Source organism: Oreochromis niloticus, linkage group LG4 (assembly GCF_001858045.2).
Source record: "Oreochromis niloticus isolate F11D_XX linkage group LG4, O_niloticus_UMD_NMBU, whole genome shotgun sequence".
Lineage (NCBI taxonomy): Eukaryota > Metazoa > Chordata > Actinopteri > Cichliformes > Cichlidae > Oreochromis > Oreochromis niloticus.
The window spans coordinates 21,905,588-21,918,819 of record NC_031969.2 but is presented as its reverse complement, the minus strand read 5'-3'; the positions used below and the strand labels follow the sequence as shown (position 1 = coordinate 21,918,819).

The 13,232-nt window shown below is 36.9% G+C and overlaps 1 protein-coding gene across 15 annotated transcripts in view; it reads left to right on the top strand.

Annotated features, from left to right (window-relative positions):
- The window catches only part of LOC100695492 (immunoglobulin lambda-1 light chain-like), a 36,453-nt gene that overhangs the window by 17,099 nt on the left and 6,122 nt on the right, over window positions 1–13,232 (top strand). For 4 of the 15 annotated variants that reach the window (XM_025906265.1, XM_025906261.1, XM_025906266.1 and 1 more), the window contains exons 3-4: window positions 2,418–2,451; window positions 3,222–3,652. In XM_025906265.1, coding sequence (XP_025762050.1) covers window positions 2,418–2,451; window positions 3,222–3,544 — 357 coding nt within the window. In that variant the 3' untranslated portion in view covers window positions 3,545–3,652. Of the gene's footprint in view, window positions 1–625; window positions 634–2,417; window positions 2,452–3,221; window positions 3,653–13,232 lie in introns of those variants that run through there. The other 11 variants (XM_025906268.1, XM_025906264.1, XM_025906269.1 and 8 more) reach the window with 5 other exon arrangements.

Here is a 13,232-nt window from a genome sequence, read left to right as displayed (position 1 = left end):
TGCTAAATGACCTCCTCAACATGTCTTGAAGTTCTCCAGAGGCCTGGTAATGAACTAATCATTTGATTCAGGTGTGTTGAACCAGGGTGATGATAACCTGCAGGACACTGGCCCTCGAGGCCTGCAGTTGCCTACCACTGATGTAGATTATATCACAGTTTAGGCGTTACAACCCCAAACGCTCGATCGCCTCTGTGAACCAGCCTCGACCTTGGTATGACTAAAAGCAAAAGATCATTTGATCAACAAGATCTAGAGGGCACACAAGGCTGTAAGAGGTCAGAAAAAAATCCAATTCAGGGCTTTGTAAGTCAACAATAAAATTTTAAAATCAATTCTGAAGTGAACAACGAGCCAGTGAAGACAGGCAAGCACCGGGGAAATATTTTCACGTCTATTGGTTCGTGTCAGTAGACGAGCTGCAGCATTTGTCATAGTCATTATGGCAGCTTACTTGACTTTGGAACCTCTATCCCCAGAGCTGTACTTTTTAACACAAATATATCTACTTTCTACTCCTTACATTTTCAAAACAGAATCGCTACTTTTGGTTCATTTATAGCGTTTATACTCGAGAGTCAAAGAAGGTGTCTTCAGGTACTTCAGAATCTAGCTAGCTCTACAGAAGAGGATGAGGAATTAAGAAAGTGACTGGCAGACGTTGATGCAGTGATAGCGTTGACCCAGACGGCTGCTGTCCACACAGTTTCTTCAGGTCAAGAAGCTGTTGTCAACTGCAACATTGAGAGAGATGATAGGAATTCTGTTAGCTGGTATAAACAAGTTCCTGGAGGGGTTCCTCGGTATGCTCTAAGGTTTCACTTTTCTGACAGCTCACACAGCTTTGAAACAAGATTCAGACAGATTTAACTCTACATCCTCATCAATTATTGATTATCACTTAAATATCAAGTGGACAGAAACAGGAGCAGTGCATTACTGTCAGACACGGGATGACTCTGCTGATGATTCCATATCACAGTTATTTACATTGTGGGAAAAAATCTCTTCAGCATTATTTCTGCTTTCTTAGAATCTTTCCCATATGGAAAAGATATATCTAAATCTTATAAAGTTTGTATCTGTCTTGTGTGAACCTTGTATGAAAAGCATACAAGAGTGAGAACAGATATAAGAGCCCTTGAAAAATATATATAAATGAAACTTGTATGTTTTGGATACTTCCTAAAACAATATATGAAAGTAATGAGAAAGTGGCCACTTTCATGAGTAAATCATATAAGCCTTATATGATTGTATGAAGCAAGCTAAAGCTGATGCAAGTCTTTTATAAGTTTTTTCCTATTTCTTTTTCATATGGTTTCACTTAAAGATAGTCCCATCAAGAAAACTCAAGGTAATATATAACCTTCAAATAACCCGTTATTAAACAACGGCTATCTAATTTTTTAAAATTTATTTTTAACCTTCATTATTAAAAATAGCTAGAGTAAATGTAGTAGTATTTAGATTACACAAATTTGATCACTGTTACACTGTGTTTAACACTTAATACTTAATAAGAACGTTAATAAGATGCAGCTATTAAAATTAAAGCTACACTAAACTCTGATTAGATCTTCTAGATTGAGAAAATTTAAAGAAACTTAATTTAGATTAATCAAAAACACATTTATAAAAATGGAAACGAAGAAATGTTAGGACAAGGACAACATAGTAATCAAACACTATGTGACAATTTACACTCTTTTATCTGCTCTAACATGTAAGAGATCCTTCTGCTTCATTTTATAAACTGTACAAGACAAAAACATTATATTTATTTAATCTCTTTTTATTTTCTGAGAGGTGGGGATTCAGAAAAAGTGTTGACCCAAGTAACCAACCTGCTAACAATTTCTTCCAGACAAGAGGTTCTGCTCAAATGCTGAAAGCTGAAAGCTTTTATGTCAGCTGGTACAAACAGGCTCCTGGTTCTTCTCCTCAGTTGTGAGATTTTGTCATTCTTGCAGCTCACCTGCCTTTTCAGCAGGATTCTCCTCAGACAAATTCAATTCTAAATCCTGACCAAACATTGATTTGCAGTCTATTATTAATCATGCAGAGACAGGAGACTCTGCAGTGAGTTCCTGTTAGACATTGGAAGACTCTCCCAAGAAAGCTGCATCATAGTGAAGCAGACTGTGACTAAAATCTTATTGAGAGACATTACAGCCTTGATTAATTCTGACCAATAATGAGGACTTTATTAAATCTTGCACAAAACAAGTGACATGAAGGAATAAACAGGACTACACACACAGAGAGAAACAGTTATATAATACAAACAGACTGAGGAAGGGATTGAGATGTTGACAGTGAAAGTTGGTCTCTACAGGATGTTTCAGTTCCTCTCCCCTCATCAGTGACAGTCAGGAGGTTTTTGTACAGCCATGTATACAAACTGAATCACTGTGGTATTCGGACAAGGCACCAAGCTGATTGTGACAAGTAAGTACTTTTTAACTGATCATAAAACAAGAGAGATTTTGCAAAAATCTGCTGATGACTACTTAATTCAATATGTTTCTTGTTCTGCATCATTTTTTATGAATTTGTACAACATGAAATAGTTTCAATAGGTTTTCGTATGTGCAGGAGACATGAATTAGTTATATTTAAACAATGTGAAATGTGTCAAACCAAATTTATATATTTTTATATAAATGTTGTTCACTGGATAATATGTGAAATATGTTGTTGTTCACTCTTATTGTTTCCATAATGTTTTAAGTTATATTTAGGTTGGCAATTAAATAAAAATACATAGGCCTGTTTTCTCTTTCTTGAATAGTAGTTAACAGTGTTATTGAAGTTAAAAAATTAATTTTAAGTGATTAGAACCTGGCCGAACAGTTTTTTTTAAAAATGAAAGAAAATTACTCACCAAAGCTGACATGTTATGCCAAAAATAACTTCCAGAAATAAATTCAAGATTTCTTACATGAAAAGTTAAACAGTAACTAGTCATATTTTATTTTGGAAACATTTTGAAGAAATTCAAATGATATGTTGGATTATTATTTCTATATATTTTTGCAAATGTCAAATTGTTTTCACATTAGTGTTGCTTCTGTTCAAATTTTATAACAATCATTACGCTTATTCCATTTTGATGTCTTGATTTCTTCTGTTTTTATTACTTCTTTTATCATTGTCTTATTTCCTTTGTTTGTTCTTTTTTTTTGTTTGTTTCCTGAATGTTCTTCATGTATTTTCAGGCTCCAGCCTTCCTCCTCCTGTCCTGACAGTCTTCCCTCCGTCCAGTGCTGAGCTCCAGTCCAGCACAGCTTCTCTGGTCTGTCTGTCCAGTCAGTCTGTGCCTTTTGCAGATGTGAGCTGGTTGGCTGGTGGGAGTCCAGTGAGCAGTGGGATCTCTACCAGCACTGCTGTTCAGGGACCAGACCAGACTTACCAAATCAGCAGCTCTCTGACCATCCAGACATCAGAGTGGAACATGGATAAGGTTTATACATGTAAAGTGTCTTTGGGCTCGCAGACTTCAGAGAAAACCATCAAGATGTCAGAATGTTCCACTGAATAGTCGAGGACCAGAATGTGCATTTAAAGTCTGCTTCTTTACTGCTTGTGCTGTTTGCTCATTACAGTCTTTACATGTTAGAAATCAGAATAAAGCAAAAGGTTTAAGTCATGTATTCATTTGCTGGTTATTAACATGTATTTTCAGGAATTCACGTTTTCCAATAAATTAATAAAAGCATTGATTTAAAAAATGTGTTTTCTTTTTAGTAAATAAGAAATTGTGTCACTGTTTTGTTAGTAACATAAATTTAAGATAACTGAAATGAACTGTTACATTTTAGAGAAGGGCACATAGAGGGAAAAAACATCCACTCACTTAAAACATAAGTATATTCTGAAATACACGCTATTTAATATTTGAACACTAGAGAGCATCATTTAATAATTCTTCCTGAGTAAGAGAGAGGGCGTCACTGGTTTAAAATGTTGGTTGTAAACTCGTAAATGAATCTTCACACTCAGTGAAGCATCACCTCTCTGCTATTCTGTTTCTTCAGGATGTTGCCCAGGATGCACCTGCAGGTCTTAGTAACTCATTTATAACATCACGTAACGAAAGTATCAGCTCTCTGTAAAATAAATCGAACTGCTCTTTACTGGAAATGTTTCAGTTCATATCATTTGTTTATTCAGAGACAGTTAGCTGAATACTGTTCGATTTTGCCTAAACATAACTTTTTTACTGTTAAGAAGCACTAAGAAGAGTCCAGTTATCAAACTAAACCTTTCTGCATCTTTCTGCTGTCATTTGCTGTTTTGCATTGAACATTAAAACCATTATATATAACCAGTAGGTAAGTCTGTCTCATTCAGGATGTAGCTTTTTTACAAACAGTATTTTTATTTTTTAGTTATCTATAAACTGTATTCTTCATTTTCTGGTATTTATTTATTTAGTTAATTAGATGTTCCCACTGTCATGGCATCATTAACTTCAATAATGACACATTAACTTTAATATAAGCAATTATCTATAGATATCTAACAAGAACAGAACTTGAATGAAAAACACAAAACACTGGGCAGAAGACCCAGGACCATGACACATGAAGGCAATCCATTTCTTCCACTTTTGTGAAAAAGTGTCTCCTTTAGACCTTTGCAAGAAACTCATCCTCTCATAAAGATTTCCTTTATATACCCGGTCTTTGTGCTATTTTTCTTTCTTGTTTTGTTCTTTTTGTGCTTTTTGTAACCAACAATTAGCCTTTTTTTTAAACCACAACATCCTTTTTAATTACTCCAAGATACAGCACCATGGCATCTACAGGGATTTTGGCACCTATTTCCTTTCTTAGAATTAGACATGTATCGTCCCAAAATATTTGAACTTTCATGTCCAAAGATTTTGTGAGTGGGTGTCATTCATGTGACCACATTGCCTCCTGCTGCTGTGACTCACGTCGCTCTTAAGGTGTAACACAAACACAAATTAAATTTTTTCCAAGTAAATTCTCTCCAGTCTTTTGAGCTTGTGTGTCACCCACATAGAAGATAAATTCTCCTTTGTTATTTGTATGTCTAGTTCTTTTTTGTTTAAATGTAGGTATGATTCCCTATGTGCTTCTGGAGGCCTTGGTATATTTTTCCAATAATTCTGTTTATATCTTTCAATCTTAATATATACACTATGATGCTAATAAAGAAATAAATGAAGAAAAAGAAAAAAGAAAAGAAAAAAAGAAAAACAATATTATGATGATGTAATAGGGAGAAAGGAGGAGACACAGCTCCTCCTCCTGATACTTGTATTAAATGGCTCCTCCAGCGACTTTTCTCGAAATCAGTTCTTAGTTCACGTCGACATCATGCTGGTGACTCTCTGTGCTCTCATCACTGCTCTAACATGTAAACACTTTGACTTCTTTTGCACACATATATACTAATGTCAGTGTGTTTCTCTTTACTCCATGTCTTCTTGATGTTTGCAGGTGTGAGTGGATTGACGGTGCTGACACAGAAACCTCCTGTTGTGTCAGTGAGCAAAGGACAGACAGCCACCATGGACTGTAACCTGGGGACTGTTACTAACTATCCTGCTTATTGGTATAAACAGATTCCAGGAGGAGTTCCTCAGTATGTAGTGAGGTTTCGTCATAGCTGGAGTTCTCCAGAATATGGCTCTGGGTTCTCCTCCCCAAAATTCACATGTACTCATCAGTCAACAACAGATTACCGTTTGATCATTAAAAATGTGGAGGAGGGAGACTCTGCAGTCTATTACTGTAAGACATGGGACACCTCTGTTAATGAGTACGCATCACAGTGATTTACACTGTGACAAAAACTTCCTCACTATTACTTCTGCTTTTTGGGCACAAACTCAGTGCACCAAAGGCACACAATTAGTTCTTAAATATTACTCTGTTAAATTTACTCATTGTATTTGTTTTTTCATTTGCACTTTCACTTTAAACATATAAAGCACCAAAATATACACAAATTATTCACACATAAAACCTCACATCATCAGCTTTTAATATTATTGTACTGTAAAATATGTTTGATCAAAAACATTCTCAACATGTTAACTGCTTAATCTGATTTTCCAGCCACAGTAAGAAAAAAATGAGACCACACAAATCCTCTTTATATTACAGTTCAATAATTTCTCTAATTTATGCGTCACTAAAATTCAGTCAAAAATAAAATAAGACACTTATTTTGAATCAGCTTTAGTTTTCGAGTGATTTTGTTAAAAGTTGTCATTGTTGTGTTTAAAATTTTAAACCTTCCCTTAAAATGCAGGCACGTTCCATGTAAGATTCTGGTTTCCTATTTAGTAAGGAATGTTTACTTCCTGCCGTTTATGGGCTACCCTGTGCCTTGTATATGGTGGACCAATAAAAGGGGGTTATGCCATATACGGGGTGAGGGAAGATGACCCTTTTATGACTAGGGATGTTGTAAACATATATTGTGTAGCAGAAAGTCACATATACAGAGACACATACACACACACACACATTCACTCACATGCTCGCACATGCATGCACACACACAGTGCCTTAGCTTTTGTGACACACTATATGGGTTTTTCAATTGGGTGTTGTGTGTTCACTGAATAAAAGGCTGCGAGGGGAGTTTGGAGTTGGCTACAGGCTGCTTGTGTAAGTTCTGTGAGCGCAACCTCCCCTTGCAAGTAAACCGTACGAGTGGCTCTTGTGTTCTGTTTGTAGTCTCTCGTGGTCTGATTCCAGCAGGGTCGTATGTTTAGACCCAACATTTAGTTCATCAGAAGCATGTTCATGAGGTAAAAAGAGAATGTAAACATATACTGATGAGTGAATTTCTCTGTTTATTTATTGCCATTATTTTTTTCCTACTATCAAGATGTCAGCATGTCTCAATGAATAGTCGAGGACCAGAATGTGCATTTAGAATATGCCTCTTTACTGCTTCTGCTGTTTGCTCAATGCAAAGTTTACATGTTAGAAATCAGAATTAAGTAAAATGTTTAAGTTATGTGTTTATTTGCAGATATTCAAAGGAACTGATATTTTGCATTCACTCAAAAGCATTGGATATACAACATTTGTCTTCCTTTTTAGTAAACAAGAACACATTTTCAAAGTAGCCACTAACATAAATTTAGAATGACAAACCTAAAATTGTTACATTTTAGTAAGGTGAAGATACGAGAACATAATCAACGTGTAACCACATTTGTGAAATGTCCACTCTAACTTTGTTAAATAAATACAAATAAATATGTAAATAAATAAATACAATGCGCTGAAAATGCATGCTGTTCCATATTTGCAGACTGGCGAGTAACATTACACAATTCTGCCTGCCCAAAACCTCCTCACAATGTATATAAAACATCACCAACTCTGCAACATTGTGTATGTGTCCTTTCAATAAAATGGATTACCTCGATAAAAGCACTGAATTAAAAAGATTCTTTTTTACTTTTTAGAGAACAGAATAATTTGACAGTTAGTGTGAAAGTCGTCACTAATGTAACATTTAGTGAGGTAAATATAGGAGAACCTCAGCATCATCCAAAAATGTCAAAATGTCACATTAACAATTTCTAACAGTGTTCTCTAGACAGTGATAAATTTAAATGTAGAAAAATGTAAATCAAAGTTTAATTTTTGAATAAAGCACAAGATTAAGTATCAAATGTAACCAACTGTAATCCTGTCTCATTTTGGATGTGGAGAGAGTAACTATTCCAAAATTCAAAACAACAAATAAACAGAAAAATGAACAAGGGAAAAAAAGAAGAAGATGACAAAACATTACCAACACCATTGAGAACACTAACAATATTAGTGATACAGGCAAGACAAAAAAACCCTCTAATGCTCCTCCTCCTGTTAGTTGTATTAAATAGCTCCTCCACCATCTCTCTCCACTCAGTTCTTAGCCCACACTGACAACATGCTGGTGACTCTCTGTGCTCTCATCACTGCTCTAACATGTAAAGAGTCTAAAATATACTGAAGAATAGACCTCATGTTAAATTTAAATTTTGAAAGGAAACCAAAATCATGAACAACAGTAATCAAAGAATATAAATCCAAAACCTGAAACACAAATACTGAGTCGCAGACCCAGTACCCTGACATATACACTGATTAAGTCATTTATATCAGTTTTTGAAGAGCAAATACAAAGAAGATGATGTGAAATCATTGAGATTGAAACAATAATACTCATACAAAGGCAATTTTCACTGTATGAAATTATGAATTATTGATATCGATAATTTAAGTCTTATAAAAGAAGGCTGTTTTTCTGAAACTCCTCCTCTTTCAGTTCTGCTCTCCTCTGTGTCTTTATAAGCTTCATTGATTACCACTTCATAATTAAACAGGCAGAGACAGGAGTCTGCAGTGTATTACTGACACACATGATGGCATGATAATAATGAGTAAGCATCATAGTGATCCGGCTGGGACAAAATGTACTCATTATTGTGCTTTTTGAGACTGGTCCATGTTAAAATAAAAGAGCTACTAAGAAAGTTCAAAAAGAGTTATAAAAATATGATCTTCTCGAACTATAAAGAAAGGGAAAATATTGAAATTAAGTGAATGTCTCTATTTAAAAAATTTCATGATGTGATAGGAAGGAAGCTGACTAAATATTAACTGATAACTTATAGCAAAGGGGTGGGATTAAATAAGTGTGTACAACTTCCCACTCCCTTTCAACATGTAAATGAATCAGAACGGTAGCAATATTGAAATGTATTGACTTTTGTATAATATTTTTTTCTCTCTTGTTTTCTTTAGTAAATGTACCTGTATATTGTTTACATGTTTTAAATAAATTAACAAAAACAATAACAAATAACCCACCAGCTTGAAACCTTTTCCACATTTGTCAAAACATGAACAGTCAGTCACCTCAGGTCTGTGATGAATGAATCCAACCTTTCACCATCCCTGAAGACCAAGTCATCAAAATATTCAGTTTGAAGTAATTTGATTGAAAACATTAATTCAGTAATGGACTATTCTGGAAAGTGATCAATCTAAAGTTGTGACTGACAAAAGTACAAAGAGATTTGATGAGATTTGAGCCAATGCGAGAAAAAAACTGAAATAAACACCGAGTTACTTTTTTGTGACTCATTTTAACATTTATCACTGAGTGTATAAATAAGCAAGGAATTTCAATAATATGCACATTCATCTACAAAAACACAAATGATCATACACACAATGCTAACAAACACACAAATGTGTATGCTGCTGTGTGTGATTTGTTTTAATAATATAAATTTGATGTATACTAGTCTATAGTGTTAAAACTCTGATAACTGTTGCATTCCAGCTGCAGCACATGTGGATATAATCAGACTAAAAGGATAGTGTTTGTTACACAATGAGGTTGTGTAAAATAGATACATGTAAATGAAGAACTGTCAACTGTCAAGACAACGTTTTTATATATAAAGTGAAAATGCAGCTAAATTAAAGTTTAGTTGATAATCAATCATAAACACATGTGGGTAGAAAGAAAATGTGATGTGTGAGCATAAGGACATCAGTGATAAACATTTGTTTCTTTTACAACAACTTTTTTCAAGAGTTGTTTCTTATGACAAACATGAGTGTAAATGATGAATATGAATCAGAAATGTGAAATGTGAAACTGCTCATAAATCATTTGATCTATGAATGAAAGTAGTTTTGTTGAATCTCCTCCTCCTTTAGTTTCCTCTGTGTCTTTATAAGCTCCAGTGAGGATAAGGACACTAGTAAATGTTTGATACTTTTACAACCACTTTTCAAGAACATTATTTTTGTCAGACATAGTGATTAAACATGACTTTGGTAATCCTGATGGTGTAATTGATTGTAGTTATTGTATTATTATTGTATATATTTTTCTATCATTTGTACAAAATCATGATTAATATTTTAGATAGATAATTAATATAGATAACATAGAAAATGACAATTAATACTGTAGATCAAATGATGTAGATCAAACTGACTGACATAATACTCTTGGGAAGGAAATTAACAGTATCTACTCAGTGTCTTTTCTTTTCTCTGGAATTCTGTCAAGAATACTTGAATGTCACTTTCAGTAAAGCAGGACTCAGTTGTAGGACTCAGAGCTGTGCAGTCAAAAGGGGTTTTATTTACAACACCGGGTGAGTTATTCACATATATACAGTGATAATGAGAAGAGGGTTCCAGGGATTCCAAGGGAAGGTCCGGGATCGGGGAAAACTCACTCACACTCCTCTTCGTGCAGTCCCTGACAAGAAACACAATCAATCCAATTCCACACCGTGACTCACTCTCACTCACGGAGACGGAGACAGGTGTTAGAAGAAGTACCAGGGAACACAGGAAAGTACACTAGAGAGAGCTGGGCTACACTAACAGAGGTAAGTACAATGATCCAGGGAGGAACAGCACTCCAACAAGGCCTTCAGAACTGCCTGAATCGATCAGCAGTGATGAGGATCAGATGAGTAGCACGTGGGTGTAGAAGCCAAGAGAACACAGGAGACCCAACACCGCCCTGGCAGAAAAGGTGAAGACAGCACCTTAGAGCAGCAAAAGGAGCTCCATGAAACTTGAATTAATTTTAAGTATTTCACAAGGGCAAAAGATTAGTACAAGTGCCCATAAACCGCCAAGAGATGATCTGTGAATGTGCTTGAAAATAACTGCTGTGTATTGTATACAGTCATGTTAAAAAGACATTTCTTGTATTTTCCTGCTCTATTAGCTGGTCCAACGGCTATCTGCAAATAGAAATTACGAAAACTAAAACATTTTATTTGCAAAAGCAAACAGATGTGGTCTGTACCAGGGTTTTAATAGTTTCGCAATTTTCATTAGTTTTTATTTTTATTTCGTTTTGACTTCAGATTTTCAATTTTATATTAGTTTTAATTAGTTTTTACCAATTGTTTGCTAGTTTAGTTTAGTTTTTATTTTTTTGAAAATCCTTAGTTTCCGTCTAGTTTTGATTAGTTTCAGTTATAGTTTTAGTTGTGTTTGCAATAAAGTGTAACAAAATCCCAGTTTCATCATATCAGTCATTCTCTTCTGCCTATCCTTGGGTATGTTGCTATTCCAGCTACCATACCCTGCACCCTGGACAGGTCGCCTGTCTGTCGCAGGGCTAACACGCAGAGACAGACAACTCACGTTCCCACCTATGGGTTCTTTAAATAAATAAATAAAGGCAGACGAACAACCATTGATACCAGGCAACTATAAAATGTATATCTTGGCCCCAATGAGACTATTAACTCTTGCAGCACCGGGTGTTAAGGCAATTGACTCACACAGTTATGTAGATATCCCAGTCCTGTTGTCTCGGGATGCATCACGCTGCCTTGCCTGGGGTGAGCTTCTGTTTCTGGGGATGAGGGTTGGGCGTGCTCCCTTACCTTCTCCAGGTAAGCTAGGCTAGGTTAGCCTTCTTGTGTGAGCTTTTCAAGTGCACTTTAAGGTTTGTGGGATTTTTTTCCCTTTAGAAATGTCCCTCATAATTTGTCTCTTTCCACTACAAGACACTTGCTTTATCCAAAACACAGTCATATTCAAAGTAATCCCAAATTGGACTCTGGCGCTTTCTCCAGACTTTTCCTGACATGATTCTGCGCGTGGACGGAGCAGCAACACAGACGACTCGACTAACGTACTTGCCACCTGCTGGCATAATGAGACACAGCACGAGAAAAACCTGGAAACTAAACTTCATTTTCACCCTTGACTATTGTATGACACACACACATCAACGAAAACTAAACACATTTTTGCTATAAATTCAGTTAATTTTAGTTAGTTTTGTGAACACTCATTACAGTTTTAGTTAGTTTTCCTTTTTTTGTTTTTATTTTTATTTCCGCTAACGAAAATGTTTTTTCACTTCTAGTTTTCGTTATTTCGTTAGTTTTCGTTAACGATAATAACCTTGGTCTGTACCGAAACTGGACTCCGGCGCAGAAACCCAGAACAGAGACAGCAGGCGGTTTAACAATATTTTATTGGTTAGGCTTAGACTTTGGAAACATGGCAAGGACAAAAGCTATGAAACTTAGAGCTTGACGTGGCTAAGGGAACGCAGAACTAGAGAGAGAGAACGGGGCCTAAGATGCAGACTGGAGCTGGGTAGTAAGCAGTCACACTGAGGAGTGAGGACAACAGAGTTAGGGAAGTAGTGGAGGGAGCCCTGAAGTGGTAAGCAATTTGTATTGCTATTCTTATTTGGAGGAGGAGAAACAGAGCGATGAGAGGAGGGCGATGGGGATCTGGGGTGAGCAGATGGAGTGTGATGGCAGGAGGACAGGCAGGTGAGGCACAGAGTGATTTCCAGAGTGGTGGCTTGGTATCCTAAGTCTGAGAGTAGAGTGTGACCCAAAGGTTTGAGCCAAGGCGAATCCAGGAACTGCAGCACAAGAAAGTTTAGTTAACAAGATAAATCACAGAGAGGGTTTTGTCATGGGTTGATGACAAATTGGCGGTGAATGAATGTCAGCGTGAGGCTTAAATCACTCTGACTTGATTGGCTGCAATCAGCTCCAGGTGTGCAGCAACTGGAGGAGGTGGCACTGCCCAGGGGCGGATCCCAGGTAGGTTCAGGAGCCTCATGGAAATTCCAGCCACCCACCGCGGACCATGACAAGTACATTCCCCTAACAAAACATACTGTAACGATGGTTAAATGTTATGTTACAGTTAGGTTGGTTATCTCTGCACGCTGTTGTTTCTTTAAGATACATGTTTGGTTGTGTTGCAGGAAAAAGGGGAGTTAATGTGTGCAGGAAGGGGAGGGGGGTCCTTGTTGTGTGTGTGACTGTGCGGGGCTGAAGTGTGGTGTTGTATGAGAGCACTCTCCCCGGAGTTAACGGCCCGTTTGCCTATGTCGCCGAATAAACGGACAAACTGAGACCAAAACGTCTGGTTCTTGAGAACGTTACACTGGTGTCAGAAGTGAAGAACGACCACCTAAAACGCCCGACGCTTGTTGCTGGCGACGCTGACCGTCACGGGACACGGGGATGTTGCCGGACAAGATTAAGAGGGAGACGGAGGAGAGGGAGGAGAGGGAGGTTCGTCCGCGCTCGCCTGCCCATAGAGTGAGGGAAACGGCGCTGCGGCTGTCTGCTGAGGCTGGATTTTCTCCAGGTTTGACTAGGCTCGGGACATTTTCGCACCGTGGCCGCGATTCCGGTGGGAGGGAGTCGACCTCGCTTG